At 48.3% G+C, this 17,290-nt stretch overlaps 1 protein-coding gene across 6 annotated transcripts in view; it reads right to left on the bottom strand.

The window, feature by feature from the left end:
• Positions 1-271: 271 nt before the first annotated feature.
• The window catches only part of TTI1 (TELO2 interacting protein 1), a 43,827-nt gene continuing 26,808 nt past the window's right edge, over positions 272-17,290 (bottom strand). For 5 of the 6 annotated variants that reach the window (XM_019750210.3, XM_019750211.3, XM_074317874.2 and 2 more), the window contains exons 5-8: positions 15,008-15,148; positions 12,844-13,048; positions 12,463-12,550; positions 272-1,011 (exon numbers count right to left, since the gene is read on the bottom strand). In XM_019750210.3, the coding sequence (XP_019605769.3) occupies positions 828-1,011; positions 12,463-12,550; positions 12,844-13,048; positions 15,008-15,148 (618 nt within the window). In that variant the 3' untranslated portion in view covers positions 272-827. The remainder of the gene's footprint in view (positions 1,012-12,462; positions 12,551-12,843; positions 13,049-15,007; positions 15,149-17,290) is intronic. The other variant, XM_074317876.2, reaches the window with a different exon arrangement.

Genomic DNA, 17,290 nt, shown 5'->3' with positions numbered 1-17,290 from the left:
ACCTAGGGCATCAGAATACTATTATCCATAATACAAAGTAAAAAAAATTCATCTCCTGCTTAAAAGGTATCCAAAAAATTGTCATGACTGTTTGCTTTTGGGGAGGAAAACCAGATGTCTGGGGCACGAGGAGACTGACTTTTCAGTTTCTGCTTTGTGCTGCTTGGATGTTTACGTCGTGGTTCTGGATTATCCATTCAAGAATATACACTCAATTAAAAAAAGAAATCACACAATTTAAATAAAAAACTTCAAAGTGAGCTCTGGATCATACTTTTCATCCAAGAAATGCCTTTATTTCATTTTCTTCCCAAGAACAGGTAAGGTGCAACGCGTTAGTTCCATCTCAGTCTTCGTGGTGAGGGAGTTGTGTGTGTGTCTGTGATGCTGGGCTGTGTTCTGAACACGCCTGGATGAGTGCTACTTCCACGTGGTCCTCAGGTCCTCAGAGGACACCCACGATGCACAGAACAGGCCTCTGCCCCACACTCAGGGGGGTATGTGTGGTGATGGAAGGGGTGGCCGGTGAGGCAGCCGGGACCTCAGGAGACAGTAAGCTAAGGAGTTAAGCCCTTAGAGCTGCCGACAATGTCATTTGAAAACGCCAGGTATAGAAATATAAATAACAGTCAGCTACTTTCCTTCAATCCAATTTCTAAGCAGTTGCGTGATCAATCAATTTATAAATCGATTGGCTGTTTAATCCACCTTTGCAGTCTTCTCTGCTGCAGCAGCCAAGGCCTTTGGCCAGGGTGGGGTCAGCGCCCCACCTGCAGGCAGCGGAGGTGACCTCCTCTGGCCCGTGCCTGCCCAGTGGGGGTGGGGGGTCACTGTAGCTCCTGGAGCAGGAGGAGCACGTTGGCTGTGTAAGGGTTCTGCTGCCCCACAGCCCCCCGCAGCGGCACAGGATGGAGGCTGGGGTGGGGAGGTGTGAGCTGCTCAGGGCAGTAAAGTTCGTTCAGGAGGAACCAGGTGGAGTCTGGGTCTACCTTCATCAAGTGGAAGAAAACCCTGTGGAGAGATGAACAGGAGTGAGGAGGGGGGTGGGCGCTCAGGGAGGGGAAGCTGCTGGTGTTCTACCCAAGAGGCCGTTCACTGGGCTATCGGAGAGAAAACTGACAGCAACATCAAATCACGAACACCAGAACAAAGCCACTTCAGTTCATAAGGCAGGGCCATTCGCAGGGCCCCAAAGCCTATCTGAAATAGAGGTGAGGAGTGTCGTACCCCCCGACATAGAGAAGAAGAGTAATTAGTCCGACCAGAACAGGACTGGCATCAAACAAGCTCCTGGCAGAGTCCGGTTTTGGGGTGTGAAGCCCGAGTTTTCAGAAGGAAGAAAATGGACAGGCCCACCCTTCACGACAGGCTCCCCTTGGCTCAGAGCACCAGCCCTCCAGCTCGCTGCCGACCTCTGTAGCTGGCCCTTTCTGACCAGAGAGCCATTCTCGGTGGTCTGGACATGCTCCGACAGGGTTCAGCTCGTTCCTCTCCTGGGGCAGGACTGGCTGAGCCCTGTCCTATGACCTTGGGCAAAGGCAAGGCACTGGTGTCCCATATGATAAGGACGGAGCTGAAGGGTCTGGACCACCTGACACGATACACCTACCATGGTTATTTTGGCCTGAACTGTGAGGTCATATCCCATTTCTAAATGACCAGTCACATGCCCAGGGCCACTGCACTGGGTGTCTAAGTGTCAACTCCATACACTTGGCCGACTCTAGGATTCAGAGCCTGGCTTTTCAATCCCAGGAAAGACGAGGCTCTCCCCTAGTGGGGAAGCTCCCGCTCAGCCATCCTGCCCACGCCAGCTCACACATCACCTGCTCAGAGAAGTCGGCCTTCCTGGACCATTATACCTAGGTGGCTGCCCCTTATTTTTCTTTTTCAGGACACCCAGCACTTATCAACTACTTGTCTGTGGACCATTTCCTGTCCTCACAATACAAGCTCCTGGGGGGCAGGGACCATGTCTGTTTGGCTCACTGCTGCATCCCGGGCACCTAGCATGGCACATGGTAAGCACTCAACCAGTACTTGATTGAACAGGTTCACATACTGACTAAGCGACTTCTTAGGTTGTCCACTAATGACTGAAGATGACATCCCTCTCTGGAATATTCACATTCTATAGAAGGACCTAAAGGACAGGTCAACTGCTCACCACCAAGGAAGGACTAAGGAACGTTAGTTACAGGATTCACATCACTGCAGACACTGGTAGCTAAGTGGCTGTGGGAGATAATTCAATCTGTCTCAGTCTCGGTTTCCTCATTTCTAAAAATGGGGGAATGTACTTCCCTCAGGGTTTTGCAGAGATTTAACTGAGAAAACGCAGATCCAGTCCTACCCAGTGCCTCGCAAATGCGATCCCTATCTACCAATAGTGGAGAATATCTATTTGATGGACCACATTTGATTCTTGATGACCATTCCTAGGAGCCTCTCCCATACAGCTGGCCATCAAATAGCGACTTAAATGCTTGCTGAATGGAGCTAAATTCTGGTTTTTAATTATGTTAATCTGAAAAGCCTGTGCACTTTTGCTTTCTTCGTAGGGTTTAGAAGACATATGCTAAGGAGGCAAGGGAGGCAGGTGGGAGGGGGGCACTTTGAAAATTTTTCTGACCTGTTTTGTGCCTACACAATTCAAGTTTTCTTTACTTAGGATAATCTTGTATTTATAACCTCAGCAGTCGTTTCTGGAGAAGTGATTAGAATATTCCAATTCATTGTTTCCACTTCACCGCAGAAAGGAGCTGGGCCTGCGTGGGAGACAATTTTTGTTTAAAAACAAAAATATCTTTGATAATTAGAGTGGCAAGGGAAATTATGAAAAAAATGCACCAAAAAATGGGAAGCAGACTTCTATTCACACGTGACACAGTTGACAGTTTTCCCTGGTGCCAAAGACTGTTAGAATGCAAATGGTTTCATCTGATTTTTTTTCCCCCCTTCAAGAACTGGAACAATTTCTCAAGCTACAGCATGGCACAGTCTCAGCTTCAAGGAATATTTTGAACTGGGCAACACCCAGCAAAGTGGTGCCTTGGCTCCGTTCAGTCATAGAGGCATAAAAACGTTGCAAGGTTCATTTTCTGCGTCCTTTTTAACATGCTAAGTGCGGACATTGTAATCGTTGGCAGGAAAGGAAAAGCCGCTCTCTTTTCCCTGTGAGATCTCTAAATAAAATGTTAACAGGAAAGCAAAGCAAAAACGCGTGCAAAGTTCACCTACTTTTATTAAGCAAGAGCCAAACTCTTGGAAGAATTATTTGGGGTCTCACTCCTTAGCTCTTAAAGGGGCAGACGCCACAGATTGGCAGGTAGCGATGCAACTGCCTTCTCCCACCTCTGGGGCTTGAAGCCCCATTATTTTGCCTCAGTGAACCTGTTTCTTCCTCTTTCTCCAAAGGAAGATGATCACACCTGCCCTACCCTACCCACAGGTTTGTTCCGAGGCTCTAAGGAGATGAGGTACAAGAAAACACTTTGAAGGGTCTAATGAAAACACTGTTCCTTCCAGAGAAAGTGGGTGTGTGTCTAAGGAATAATTATCACTACCAACCCTGGCACACGGCCATGCTATGGATAATTCTCAACACTCTGAAAAGGGCAGGACATTTGTCTTTTGTTTCACTCATAATTTCCTTCATACTGACTTGGTGGGGGTCCCAATGCTCAGCCACATGGGTTCTAGTTTTGCCCATTATTTTCAGGAAGAAAGGAACGCAATAGTCTTTGCCCCTCTGCACGCCCGAGGTCGGAAACAAACAGGGTTCTATGCTATCAGGTGCTGGCAGGTGTAGCGGTGCTTTTGGTTGGCAAAAGTGACCCACTGAACTCGAAACACCAACAAATTCTGGACTGGGACCCTTGTTTACTTTAAGCCCCTGGGAGCTGAGCTCGAGGCCCAGGAGGTCTGGTCTGAGTGCTCAGTGGCCCAGCTTTGCTCCCAACTCTGGCACCACTTCGTCCTGGGGCCAGTTCCCACCCACCGTGGGGCTCCTGGAGAGGGAAGAGCAGAAAGCTGAAGACCTCGAAAGCCCTTTTTGTATAATCAAAAGCCAGAAGACAAAGACAGGACCTCTGCTTTGAAGTGATTGCAGTAACTGCTGGGAAAATGTTCCTAATACATCTTGAGACATGGCAGGGATGGCTGTTGAACATGCCAAATGGCCAGCTCCATCTTTTTTCAAACCCAGAGAGAAGTACTTTTTAAAAAATATATGTACACCATTTAACTTCTGAACAAAAATTTCTTTCTCCTTCCCCCAGGCCCAAATCAGTGGCTCCAAGGGAGCACAGTTATCAAGAGATGATCTGGTCCCCAGAGTTTGGGGAGGTACTCGGCTGTGCCTCATGCCTCTTTGAGTGGCCTGGGGCGAGTGATTATCTCTCAATAACCTGTAGGGCCGTGTAGCTTAAATGATAACTTGACTTTAAAAAATTTAGAACTCGCCGTTAGGCAGTTTCTAAGCAACCTCTGTTTCCATGGCAAAGAAGCCTGGTGTTTATACTGATTTTTCACTTAAAATGCGATTTTATTGAATTTCACTTCATGCAGGCAGCCATTTCCCTGCACTTCAGCCCTATCTTCAACTGACGGGTATCAGTAAGTACCTAATAAACTCCAGACGCCAAACCAACAGAAGCAGCTCATTCCTGTACGATCAATATCAGGGTGCTCCGGTGACCGAGCTGGGGGTGAAGCAGGCTGAGGAGGTAGGAACTATGCTACCTGAATCTGGTCGGCTGGGTTTGGGTTCCATCCCTTCATGGTTTACCAACACCTGGTCTGGCCTAGGGACTGCGCTAGATGTGTGGGATACGAAGCTGGACGGACAAAAAGACTCTGGCCTCACGGCTCCCTGTCTGGTAGGGAGGACAGACTAATCAGAGGCCCATATGCAACGTGGAGAGGGCCATGCTAGAAGTCATGTGCAGGGTGGAACCAGGAAGGAGGGGACATGGAAGTCTCTTTTCTGTAAAGGGGGCGGGGGTGGGGGTGGGGTGGTGCATCAGATGAGTTCTAAGGCCCCTTCCAGCTCCAACAGTCTACAGTGGTTCACAACAGTGGGCAGTGGAAGACAGGCCCTTCCCCCAAAATGTGGTAAAACCAAAAAGAAACCCCTCTGCTGCAGATGCAAATATCACAGGGTGTCCTCACCATGTCAGTCTAGACAACATCTGCTTGGGGGGAGCTCTAGAAAACTGCCAGCCAATCAAAGCCCAGGAAAGCTAAACAAACTGTAACTGAAATTCAGAGCTTCCAGCTCTCCTGGGTGAGACAGGCTATTCTTTCTCTGTCAATTACTTGCTTGAGGGATCTGCTGCTCCTTGTCTCTTTCTGGATTTATAAAATGTTCTCATGAGCTGTCTGTGTAAATGCCAGTGGTAAAGAACTTGTGGCTTTGTGATCTGTTTCTCTGTTTATTTATTTATTTTGGGCTTCTAAGGCAGTTACTCAAGGATGTCTCCTTAGGAACACGACACAGGCTGTCTCTACACGGGCATAACTAAATGCAATCGGAAGATCAGCTCACTCGTTGGAAAGCAGGCAGACCCACAGTTATTTTAGCTCCCCTGCTATTTCCTCTCTGGCTGAAGAGCCTCCACACTCTTCTGTTCTCTGGCCATCTCTTCTCCCATGACTCGATACATGCTGATGCTACAAACGAGGTTGTGTGTTTCCTTTTAAACAAATGGACGCTCAGGGTGTCCACGTGTCTCAGCCAGCAAGCAGTGGGCCGATGTTTCCATACTCGGTAATTTACTCTAATGGGTCTCGGTTCATTGGTTAACCAGTATTTCAAGCCTGTCTTTCCTTGCTATTCAATTTAGCTATCTTCCCCTGCACGGAGGTCGTTTTTTTGTTTCTAAATGTTGAAAATGGAGGATTATGACTTGAAGCAACGATTTACTCTCTAAATAAATACTACCAATTACCTTTGCAGCTATACATTCTCGTTAGACTTAACTGTATTTACCTGTTCAAGACCCTTCATCTATCAACCCAGCTCCAACCCACATACTCACGCAGAGACTGATATTCAAAATATTTAAGTGCAACGGGGACAGGATTTAAAACCATGAACACCAGTAGAAGCTTATGATGCTAATCGCGCCTTTAAAGTACCACAAGACAGAGTGTCATAAATGCAGTGGAATGACTCCATTGCTTTGTGCATATTTAAAAAGATACGGCACTGAGAGGACCAATCTGTTACAGGCAATTCAAAAATAAACCAGAACCTGAAGGGTTTAAATCCCACTGGGACAGGATTTAAAAGCAGCCCCTTCCATCTGGCTAGCTCTCCTGCCTCCAGGCGTCCCGCAGGCCTAGATTCCATGATGGCCACGCTGCTAGGCACGGATTTCAAAGTGGCCCCGTGCCAAGTACCAAGGTGGCAGGCTTGGGTCTTGGCCCCGGCTGGCTGGCCTCTCAGGCCACACAGAGGGTTTCCTGCTTCCTCCCTGGAAGATGCGTATTCCTGAAGATAAAGACATCTTCATAGCAGCCTACCTATTTTCCCTCCCTCCCCCTGAACTGTTTTCCTGGAACCCACGCTCTGGCACTAAGCCAGCAGCCTTCACTGATGGATGCTGTAAGAAACAGCTCTAGGAAATGTACTTCTGTATTTATTGCAAGGGTGTTAGGGATATTAGTCACGACGTACCCAGTGTTGATGACCCATGGAGAAATTTTCTTAGGGTTCAGTACTGAGGAAAGCTGCGCCTCTTTCTGAAAAGCTTTCTTTTTTTTATCCCAGCAATAACTAGAATTGCCTCTTTGCTCTGTCAGGAAGCCCAGAGCCACACAGCGGGCTCCTCTCCAGCAAGGGTGCAGAGCTCCACGTCCGCATTTTATGTTACCCTCAACCCTGGTTTCACCTTGTTTTCGTCTTATTAGTTTTCCTTTTAAAAAACGTATTCACTTCCTAGTTTTCTTGTTGCATACTCTTAATTTATAAGATGCCCTAGATCTTTTTTTTTGGGGAATAAGGAGGAAGTTTAAATAATGATTACTACTACTTATTGACTGTTTTCCTCTGTGCTGATATTTTGTGCGAAAGAATAATCTATGTGACTTTACTAATTCCTTGTAATAATTCTATTGGAGAGGCTTGCTCTAGTTTTGTAGATGAGGAAACTGACACTGGGAGAAGTAAGGTAATTTATCCAAGGCTATATCGCTATCGAGCAGCAAATGTGAGGCCGACCCTAACGTGGAATTCATCTTTGAAATCTTTCAACTCTCAGTACAATTCTTGGCTCAGCCCCAAGCATCTTTTAAATAAATACACATATAATAAGACAATCAAGGCCATTTCCCTGGCTCCTTCACTCGGTACTGAGATGACATGCACTCAAGCCTGTTAGGTGTCTGGGACAGGCCACAGACCCTGCCAAGTCATGAATGGCTACCCTGCCGTCTGCCACGGCTTTTGCTATCTGGAATCCACTTTGTGCAGGTGGTCCCGCTTCCAGGAGCATCAGAGCCTCCTGATTCCCGACCCGGCACGGTGCGTACACCCGCAAGCACACCCCAGACTCGCCTTCCCCACCCACTGGGTGGTGACACGGTCACCCCGGGCAGATTATCAATCACAGGACAACGCCAAGGAAGCAGGGAAAGGATGGGGGACAGCATTTGATTTAAGCAGCACAGAGGGCCCTGCCGTCAGATCTGAAACCCAGCAACCCTCTTTGTTTGTAATCTGCATGGCAGATGTCTCTTATCTTTGGCACCAGGAAATCATGCCTATAGATGCACAGTGAACAGCTTCAGATCTGAGCGTATTTTTAGAACAATGAGCCTGGAAAAGCAGCAATGCCTGTCAAAAGATGGATAATGGGAAAGCTAACTACTTGGGTCTGGATTTGTCAACTATTAATCAAATGTCAAAAGGAAAAATATTAGGAGTGCCCTCATTTCCATGTTGGGTGCAATCCAAGGTGGAAGCAGCTCTGCAGCCCGAGCTCCAACAAACTGCCCACACCATTTAAGGGGATGAGCTACTCATTTCAAGCTCAGCTGAACTAATGGATCACTAGTCTGTGGCTCCTTGATCCGTTCAAATATAATAGGCCAGGTGTGGGTAAAGAGAGGCGCTGGGGCTCTGACAGGGATGAAATGAACCAGCCTGTGCCAGTCTGTGTGCGTCCAGGGTTTGAAGGCACCGGCTGGTTCTTTGATGGGCTGGGATCCTGCCGTTAGAAAGCAAGCGGGGAAGTCAGTCAGTAAATGAACCTTCAAACCTGGTCCTGACTTCTCAAGCAAATGGGTGGCAGGGGAAAGTGGCACAATTAACACGAAAAAGATCTTTCTGAGGTGAAAACCTCTGTCCAGATTTCAGTCAAGATGACGCCAGCTTACTACAAAGAACTCCATGCCCAGGCGTGTATGGGTCTATATAACATAGACGTAGTACATGTGTTTGGTGCAGCTATATATAGCCCACACAGGTGTGTACGCACACGTAAATATATCTCTAGAACACAAGCACTGTGAGGGTGGAGGCTCCCTTATCTGCACAATCACTCTGGGAGGAAGGTGTTATCACCACCCCCAATTTATAGAGGAAATGAGGCACAAGGCAACTAGGTCATTTGCTCAAGGTCACAGAGCAGGTAAGATCTGAACCTAGGTTTGTCCACCTCCAAGACGGGTGAGTACCCTTTGCCCTCATATACAATGGCGAGGCACAGGATGCTGGGAGGGCATTCCCAACCCCCACATGCACCAAGGACGGCAGCATCCCGTGCCTGCACGACCCAAGGTGCACTGGCCACCATTGCCTGCTGGCACCCTACAGCCCCACCTGGGCTTGGGGGTTGGCAGGTGGAGGTGGGACTGGGGGAGGAGACCAAGTGACTGACCTAAATGCATTGTTCCTCCATCCTGAGTCTTGTTGGGCATGGACTTCACCTTTTTAAAAATAGGCACTGCCTACTTTGTTCCTTTTAGCCCCAGGGTAGAAAACTCACTGGATGATTTAAGACCTCCCTGAAAAGACAGGGAGCCTCAGCGGCTGCTCAGACAGGCTCAGGGAGTGTGGTTTCAGTGGGGTTGAGCTGAACCAGGCTGAGAGCACGTACTGGCCTGAAGGGAAAACGCAGAAAGTTGGGGTATACGTTCTCGTCTCAAACTCCTTTCATGTTTGGGAAGGAAAAGCTCCGTGGCCAGAAAGGCACAGAACTGTGGAGGCCCACTGCAAGCTGGGAGATATGTCAGAGGCTTCCCAGGCCACCTGGGAATTTAAATCAGTTCAGTCGGCCTGTGCCGAGGCCTGTGCGGTGGCTGAGGTGGGGGCGTGGCTGACAGGGCCTGTTATTCTGTAACCCAGTTCTGTAACCCTCAGGGACACTGCCTTCCTTGTAGCTTGTGGTATGCTGAGCCCTCCTCCCAAGCCCAAATATGATTTTCCTATTTGTTATCCATTGAAGGTATTTAACTAGATGGACTTTGGGGGAGCTGGTATTTTTCTTGCATAGCCAGTTAACAGTGACACCTGGTGGTAACATGCAGCAAGGTTACACTCGGCCCCTCCCCCCACCCCTCCCCCAGTTGTAAGATTTATGCCCCTCCTTACAAGGCACATTCGCCAGATAAAAGCATTAAACTCTACGTTCTGAGCATTTACAGCCTTGGTTATATCAACCACCCCCTGATCAATTTCCATTTCTAGAGTTTACAGCCTGGATGTAAAAGCCTGCCACAAAGGCTGTATTTAATATGACAAATTTAAAAAGCAAACACGGGCTTGGTCATTCTTTGGAGCCAGGAAAAGCAAAGAGGAGGCAGGAAAAACCCAAGTGTAATGTACACAAAGAGGAATTTTTATGGAGAGGCTGAGTTTGCCTCCTTTCCAACTCAAGGGAGGCTGCCCCTCAGGGGTCGCAACCCCCACCCGCAGGACCCACGGACAGGGCTGTTCACCCACGTCCTTCCAGAGCAGCCACTGGCCCTCACTGGTTTCCTCACCAGCCCTGTCGGACAGAGGGGGCCACTCTCAAAGCAAGCTGGCCACCTGCCCAGTGTCGCAAACTCACTACCTCTGAGGGAGCAGGGGCGTCTCTGGACAGCTCTGGCTTTACTGCTTCTTCTGAGCACTGAGCTGATGCTAGAATTTTTGTAACTCTCTGGGTGCAGGGCTTCCCCCACCCCCCCGGGGGCAACGAACTTAACAGCCTTCTCTTCTCCCATGAGGGCTGGGGGTGTTACTGACTACTGCGAAGGGGATACAGGAGTGGAAGCAGGGGACCGGCAGGGAGGCTTCTGCAGTCTTTCCGGTAAGAGATGAGGGTGACCTGGCCTGACCTGGCAGCTGGGAGGTGAAGAGAAACAGACAGTTTGAAGAGGCATTTTGTAAGTTAGGGAGACAGGCTTCATTTCTGGAATGGATGTGGGGTGTGAAGGAAAGAGAAGAATTAAGGACAAACAAGTGGATGGATGGTGCGGCCATTTGCTGAGCTGGGGATTCCCGTCTCATCCCAGGGACCTTTCCATCAGTCCCTGTCGGGAGGACTGTTCCCAGGCTCAGCGGCACCCGTCTCCCTCTTCACTCGGTAATGAGGCTCACGGAGACCAGCTTCCCCACCTCCCAGGCTTCTCCTCCCATGTAGAGAGCTTACTCATTTTTGAGTCAGGAAGCCACATCAGCTCCGGATCAAGGACAACACTGACTTTTCTGCCCTGACTTCAAAATAAGTTTGCAGATGACGTGTTTGTGAAGCAGTCAACCTTGCACTTCCTCCCCTCCCAGCCCTGCAAGGGCGAGGTCATTGGACTCAACCCCGAAAGGAATGTGATGAAGCAAACAAAGGCGCTGCAGTCAAGTGGTCCCTGCGTTTCCCTCCTCCCAGGCAAGGCATCCTGGATACCAGCTCAAGATTCAGCAAGGCTCACTTCCGGGTATGACTGCCGTGAGTGGCAAAAAAAAAAAAAAAGACATGAAAAGATAATGAATTGCGAATATTAGCTTGTTTGATGGGTCTAAACTTGAAGGATGAGTATGGGGTGGGTGTAGAAAAAGAATGGGACAGGGATTGTGAAAATCGGATCTATGTAACTCTTGGTTGTTTACAGGCACACAGAAGAATGTACTTCAAGATGAATTCGTGATGTTCTTGAGTTGTACTTTACATTACAGCGCACTTAGCTTCAGGGACACTGCCCAGGGGAGGACCATTTTCACCCTAAGTTGGTTCTCTAAGGAATGAGAACGTCTGGGGATAAGGAGCCGGTTGGGATGTACCCCTAGTACTGGAGAAACCATGACTGATTCTGGCCCTAAGGGAGGTGATGGAGAAGAAAGAAAGGAGACTGGGGAACTCAAGAGCAAAAAATTGCAAAGGACAACAAATCAATTCAAAAAGATATTTCCATCGCTCCCAGGGAGTATAAGGTTTATAAAGGAGCAAGTTGACTTTCCTCATTTCTCAGTGAGAGCAGCTGGTCAGCCCCTTAAGGAAAGACATGACTCCTACCTCTGAGGAAGATCGGGGACATGTTTCCAGAGCCTAAGAAGCGGGGAGGGGCTGTTTCTTTGCTCTGGGACATGGAGCTGCAGGGCTGACCAGCACCCAGTGGCAGGCCAGCTTTTGTTCCAGCAGCAGACATCCAGGGGATGGCAGTTCCAGGGAACAGGCTGCTCCCAGATGGAAGGAGAGCTGGCGAAAGCGGGCCAGAGTACCTTTTGGGTCTCAAGTTTGCGGAATGCTGCTGTGCTCAGAGTTTTACTTTGGAGAACAATCCTTTAGGACTCAAAGAACCAGATATAGCTTCTTCCATGAAAGGGGGTACAGCTATTCTTGAAAAAGCAAAAACTCTTGAAAATAAGAATCACATCATTTCAGAGTCAGAATAGGCCCTTTATGCCATTAGTCCTGTGGTTCTTAACATTTCTTGGTTCACAGACTTATTATAATTGGACGAATGGTAAGGACTGTCTAGAAAAAGGCACGTTATGTGCCTGCTTGCACACACCCAATTTTGCATATAATTAGTGAGCGTTCGTGGCATCTGACACCATTAAGATGCTCGCTGGCGTCAAGGTATGCAAGATCGGTAACCCAATGCTTTCACTTTGTGGCTGAGGGAGTTGAGGCCCAGAGAGGTGCCAGGGTCACCTGGTCAGCAGGCGCGCAGAGCCTGGAAGCAGCTCGCCCTCCAACCAGGAGAGTGCTTTGTTCCCTCCAGCGCGCCATCTTTCTGCTTTTTGCCCCTTTGGAATTGTTGCTGACGTGACAGCAGAGGTAAAGGTTACTTGCAAAGACAAATGCGTCTAGGAAAAATACCATCTCTAGAGTTGGCACAGTTAAAAGAAGTCATCTTAACCTGGCAAGAACAGAGAGAAGAGGAAAAAACAGAGCTGCCTCGAATCGGCCTGCCATTAGCAAATCATCTATAATTTAGGACAAACGTAAAGAGTTGCAGATGACCAAGCAGACGTACCTCCTGGCAGCCTCTTGTAATTTCACGGGCTGTTTGGCGCTGAGGTAAATCAAGCAGGCATCAGCCACTTTATTCAGGTCACCCTCACCTGCAGAGAGGAAAAACAAAACAAGCGCTGGCCCTCAGACTTCATTTGGGACAAGCAGTAACCAACTGCCGTCTGCTGAAACTGGAACAGCTAGGCAAGATGTCATGGGCTCTTTCCTCCACCCCACAAGTCCAAACACACATCAAGGTAAGGGGATACGTGAGGCCAAAGTAAGACTGAAGGATGAGCACGGAAAGGGGGCTGAGGGCAGCCTGGCTAAGCGGACAGTGCAATGGGGGGGGTGGGGGACGGAATGCAGGCGGTGTGTCCAGGTGAGATGGGCTGGTACCTACCCAGGTCCAGTTCCTCGCAGAGGGGGCCCAGGCCCTGCAAGACAGCCAGCTGCAACTTGAAGGCCAGCGTGTGGGAGTAAACTGGTCCGGCCCTGGCACTGACAGTAGCCTGGGTGACTAAGGAGCCAGCCAGCTTGGGCAGGACATCTTTGCAGAACCGGCTTCGGAGGAAATCACCACACTTGCCTCCCAGGGTACGCAAAACCTGCAGAAACAGCCCCCAACCTGGTGACTGAACATCGCCAAGGCAGCAAGAGAGCTAAAGAACATTTGGTAATTCAATTCCATCTAGGTCTTTGCTTGAAAAAAAAAAAAAAGTAGAATTACTGCTGTTAATTCCTTGCCCATGGTTTGTGATTCTGACAGTTATGAATTTGGAGGTCTCTGCTCCCCAGGCATGGCTGCTTTTCTCCATAAATACAGATTACACGGAGAATAATTCAAAGAAATCTTGGGTTAGATGAATATGATTAATCCCTTGATTTTCCTCCCTTTTTTGTCTAAAAAAAAAAAAAGGACCTTAAAGCAGCTCACATAGATCATCTCTGAATCTTCCTAACATCCCCTGAGAAAAGACTTGCGTTTTTCACTCTAGCTAGCTGAACAAACACCAACACAGCAGCCTCGCTGCTGCCACGTGCAAGCACCAGGAGGGCAATGGCTGACCGAGGTGCCTTGGCCGAGTAGGGGCAGTGTTCCCAGGGGTCGGAGCCCAGCTGGAGTTGCTTCTGTTCCACTGCCCAATCTCTTATGTATATCACCCTCGTTCCATCTTTCACCACAGGCAGTTTCTTTGCATGTCTCGTTTTAAACTTTCTCTAGCAGAACATATTGAAATGTTTTGCCCTGCTGCACAAGACTGAGTATACAGGATAACAGGAATTTCTTTAAAAATTGGTAAGCAAGGCAGAACTAGCACAGAGAGTGTTTGCCAACTTTGCAGAAAACAAGGCGCTTATTTTCAGGTCCCTCAGCTGGACTGCACGAGGCCTTACAGGTCTCAGTGTCATCAGCGTGTCTGGGAGTGGAAAAGCAGCCTCAGTAACAGCACACACATCTTTGTATTGTTTCATTTTTCCACGCTTGCTATCATTTCAGGTAACCTATTAATTTTCATAAAGGAAAGCAGCATATCTGAATAAGACTTAATAAGGACCCTCTCCCCCAACCTCCTCCTTCTCTCTCTCTCTCTCTCTCTCTCTCTCTCTCTCTCTCTCTCTCTCTCTCTCTCGCCACACACACACACACACGTCATTTTGTGTGTTTTGCTTTTGAATAAAATATTAGCGATTTTATATGTTTTAAATGTAAGCCTGTATTTTGATCTGGTTTATGCTGTAGAATCTTACAGAAAACCAAAATACCTTTGCCAAGTATCTTAGTTGCATTCCTGGTTCCATTTTATATCCCTGCACATCTTTTTTCTTTGCCTCATCTTGCTCACCTACTTCTAATTTACATGAGCTTGCCATGGTAGATGTATCTCTGTCGGTTGCTGTAAGTGCTTTTTAGAACATGGAAGAATATAAATAAATAAACTAAAATACGTGAGCTACTTACTATTAGCCACACTAAGTCAGGGAGAATACCACCTTACATATATGCAGGGCTTTTAATTTTTCAGAGCATTTCACCAAACAGTCACTTTATCCTTGACAACAACCCTGTGAGGAAGAGGGGACAGGTGTCTCTAAGTTCGACCTGATAATGGGTGGTCATGGGCTTTGCCCAAAGTCACCTGGCTGGCACAGGACACCCATTGCTAGAACCCAGGTCCCTTCACCTTGGCTCTTGTGCAGTGCAAAACACATGGCGTGAACTCACAGATTTGGGGTCTTTCTAGCTGTGTGAGCTTGAGAAAATTCCTAGTTTCTCTGAGCTTGTTTCCATCTCTGTCAAACATGGGGATAATAACATCTACCTTGCAAGGCTGTTACAAGGAGATGAGCTCATGCGAGGGAAAGTGCCAAGCACGCTGCCTGGCACATAGTGGGTCCTTAATAGACATTTTCACCTACTAGTTCGCTCTGCTTCAAATTCAGAAGGAAACGGACTTCTATTTTCTTCTTTGTGCTTTCCTTATTTTTCAACCCCAAAAGACACTGGTGAGCTCTGCGCCTACTACCCTCCATCCCCACGGCAGCAGTAACCCACCAGTGCCCACCTTGAAGGCTCTGAGCACTGCCAGGGGGTCATCATTGGTGAGGCGATGCACGAGCGAGGGCCAGGTACGGTGGGCCAGGGGAAGGAGCTGGTTCTTGTGGGACTGCAGAACCACCACACACAGATCCAGCACCTCCAAGACCTGGAAGATAAGGGGACATGACTGCAGCCATAGTAAAGGCTTGAAACCAGACACCTGGGATCAAGTCACCATTTGGAAAGAATAACATTTAGAAACGCATTAATTGAATAAATATTTACTGAGTCCTAACAACATGCCAAGCACTGGCTAGGCACTTGGGGGGGTATGGGGGGCGGAATACAGGGACAAAATACATATGTTTCCTCGCCTTCGGAGGCTTATGGTCAACTGGAGAAAGATGTTAATTAGATAACAGCCAAATTAAGGGATGACTATCAACTGTGACAGCGCTAGGAAGGAAAGTAAAGGGTAAAATGCAAAGAAGCTAGAGGGAGGGATCTAAACCACACAGACCGTCGGGCGGGCTTCTCTGAGGAAGTGACAGGAGAAGACATAAAGTCATGACGAGAGGGAGAGAGTGCTCCCAGGACTGAAAAGAGTAATGAGGAAGACACCGAGGTGGGAGAGCCTACAGGGCTGAGGCAGCTAAGGGGGCGCAGTGTGGAGCAAGACAGGAGGGGAAGATGGGGCTGGACCCAGGTGTCATGTTCAGAATCTTTTATTTTGTACTAAGTGCAGCGGGGAGCCATCACAATGTTTTAAGCAGGAAAGTGACACAATACAATTCCTGTTTTAAAAAGGTCATTCTGGCTGCCGAGTGGAGAAGGGACTTGGAGCAGAAGAGAGAAGTGAGGAGGCCCTTTAGGAAGCCATGGCACATGTCCGCGTGAGAGGCAAGAGATGCAGCCCCACGACGGTGGCAGAGGCAGAGAAGAGAAAGGGTTTATCTGTTTTGGACATGACATGGCTTACCTTGCGGAAAGACTCGATACTGGGGAGATGAAGAGCTACCACAAAGGGCTGCCTGGGTTCAGGCTTAGCGACAGCCGAATAGATGCAGGCGCTGCCTAATGAGACAGGAACAAAGGAGGGGGAGCAACTCGAGAGGCAGGGGGGGTTCAAGCTCCGTTACGACTCCAGGGAGAAGTCAAGCAGGCAGCTGAGATCCAGGTCAACCTCAGAAGAAAGGTTTGGAGTAGCCTAGATGGAAATGGGAGTTTTCACCTTCCCTGAGAAGATGTTTACTAATCTCTTGTATCTCAAAGCTCACTGAAAACAGGTGGGCTGCTCCAGTGGCATAAGCAGTGGTCACCACAATGACCAGTGCGGGTTTCCCTCCTGCACAGATGGGCCAGCCTTCGCAGAGCAGGCGAGGGTGCATGTGTGAGTCAGAAAGACAGAGTGAAGGCCAACATGAAGCAGCAAACATCCTTACTGGATGGGCACTATGAGCTGGTCGCACTGAGACTGGAACAGAAGCAAAGAACAGAAGAAGCCCTGCCTTCGAGGGGTGAACAGTTCGGCAGGGGAATAAGAGACACCTCAGTATACAGCAGAGCGGAGAGGAGTACAGTGCAAATGGCTTTGGTATCACTGGCTGGCTTTGAATTGGAGTTGTCACTCATTGGGCAAGTTACGTCTTACTTCATTGATTCAAAGACATATTTCCCCCCTCTGCCTGGAATGTTCTCCTCTTTGCCTTTGTCCCTTTGTATTGCTGGCTCCTCCTCAACCTTCTAAGTCTCAGCTTAAATATTCCCACATCAGAGGCCTTCCTGATGACCTGGTCTAAATCAGAACGTAAGCTCTGTCTCATTCCACAGGGTTTGGGAGAGTAGGTTCCCAGTACATGGTTACGACATGGCTCAATTACTAGTTTCTATCATGGAACCTGCCTATTCACCTCAGAGCATTTCCTCAATGTGTAAGTGTGTGTTTGTGTATCGCCTCTTTCTCCACAAGAGACAGGAAGTTCCATGAACACATGGATCACACCTGCTTCATTTCCTTCTATATACCCTCTGCCTGACCTGTATCAATCCTCGATAAACATTTCGTGAATAAATGAATGAGTGTATGCCATACCTGACGCTATTTCATATTTATATTTATAATCAACCCAGTGCAGTAGGTAGGTAAGATCACTCCCATTTTACAGATGAAGAAGCTGAGGCTCAAAAAGGTGAATTAACTGACTCAAGGTTATATGGTTAGGAAGAGGCAGAGCCAGGATTTGAACGCAGGTATGCAGGTCTGACTCAAATGCTGACGCTCTCAGTAACTACGGTAATGTGTAAACAA

This window comes from Rhinolophus sinicus, chromosome 13, assembly GCF_057876585.1.
Source record: "Rhinolophus sinicus isolate RSI-liver-muscle chromosome 13, RSI-T2T, whole genome shotgun sequence".
Lineage (NCBI taxonomy): Eukaryota > Metazoa > Chordata > Mammalia > Chiroptera > Rhinolophidae > Rhinolophus > Rhinolophus sinicus.
Note: the sequence above shows the minus strand (reverse complement) of the source record. Positions and strands in the feature narration are given on the sequence as shown.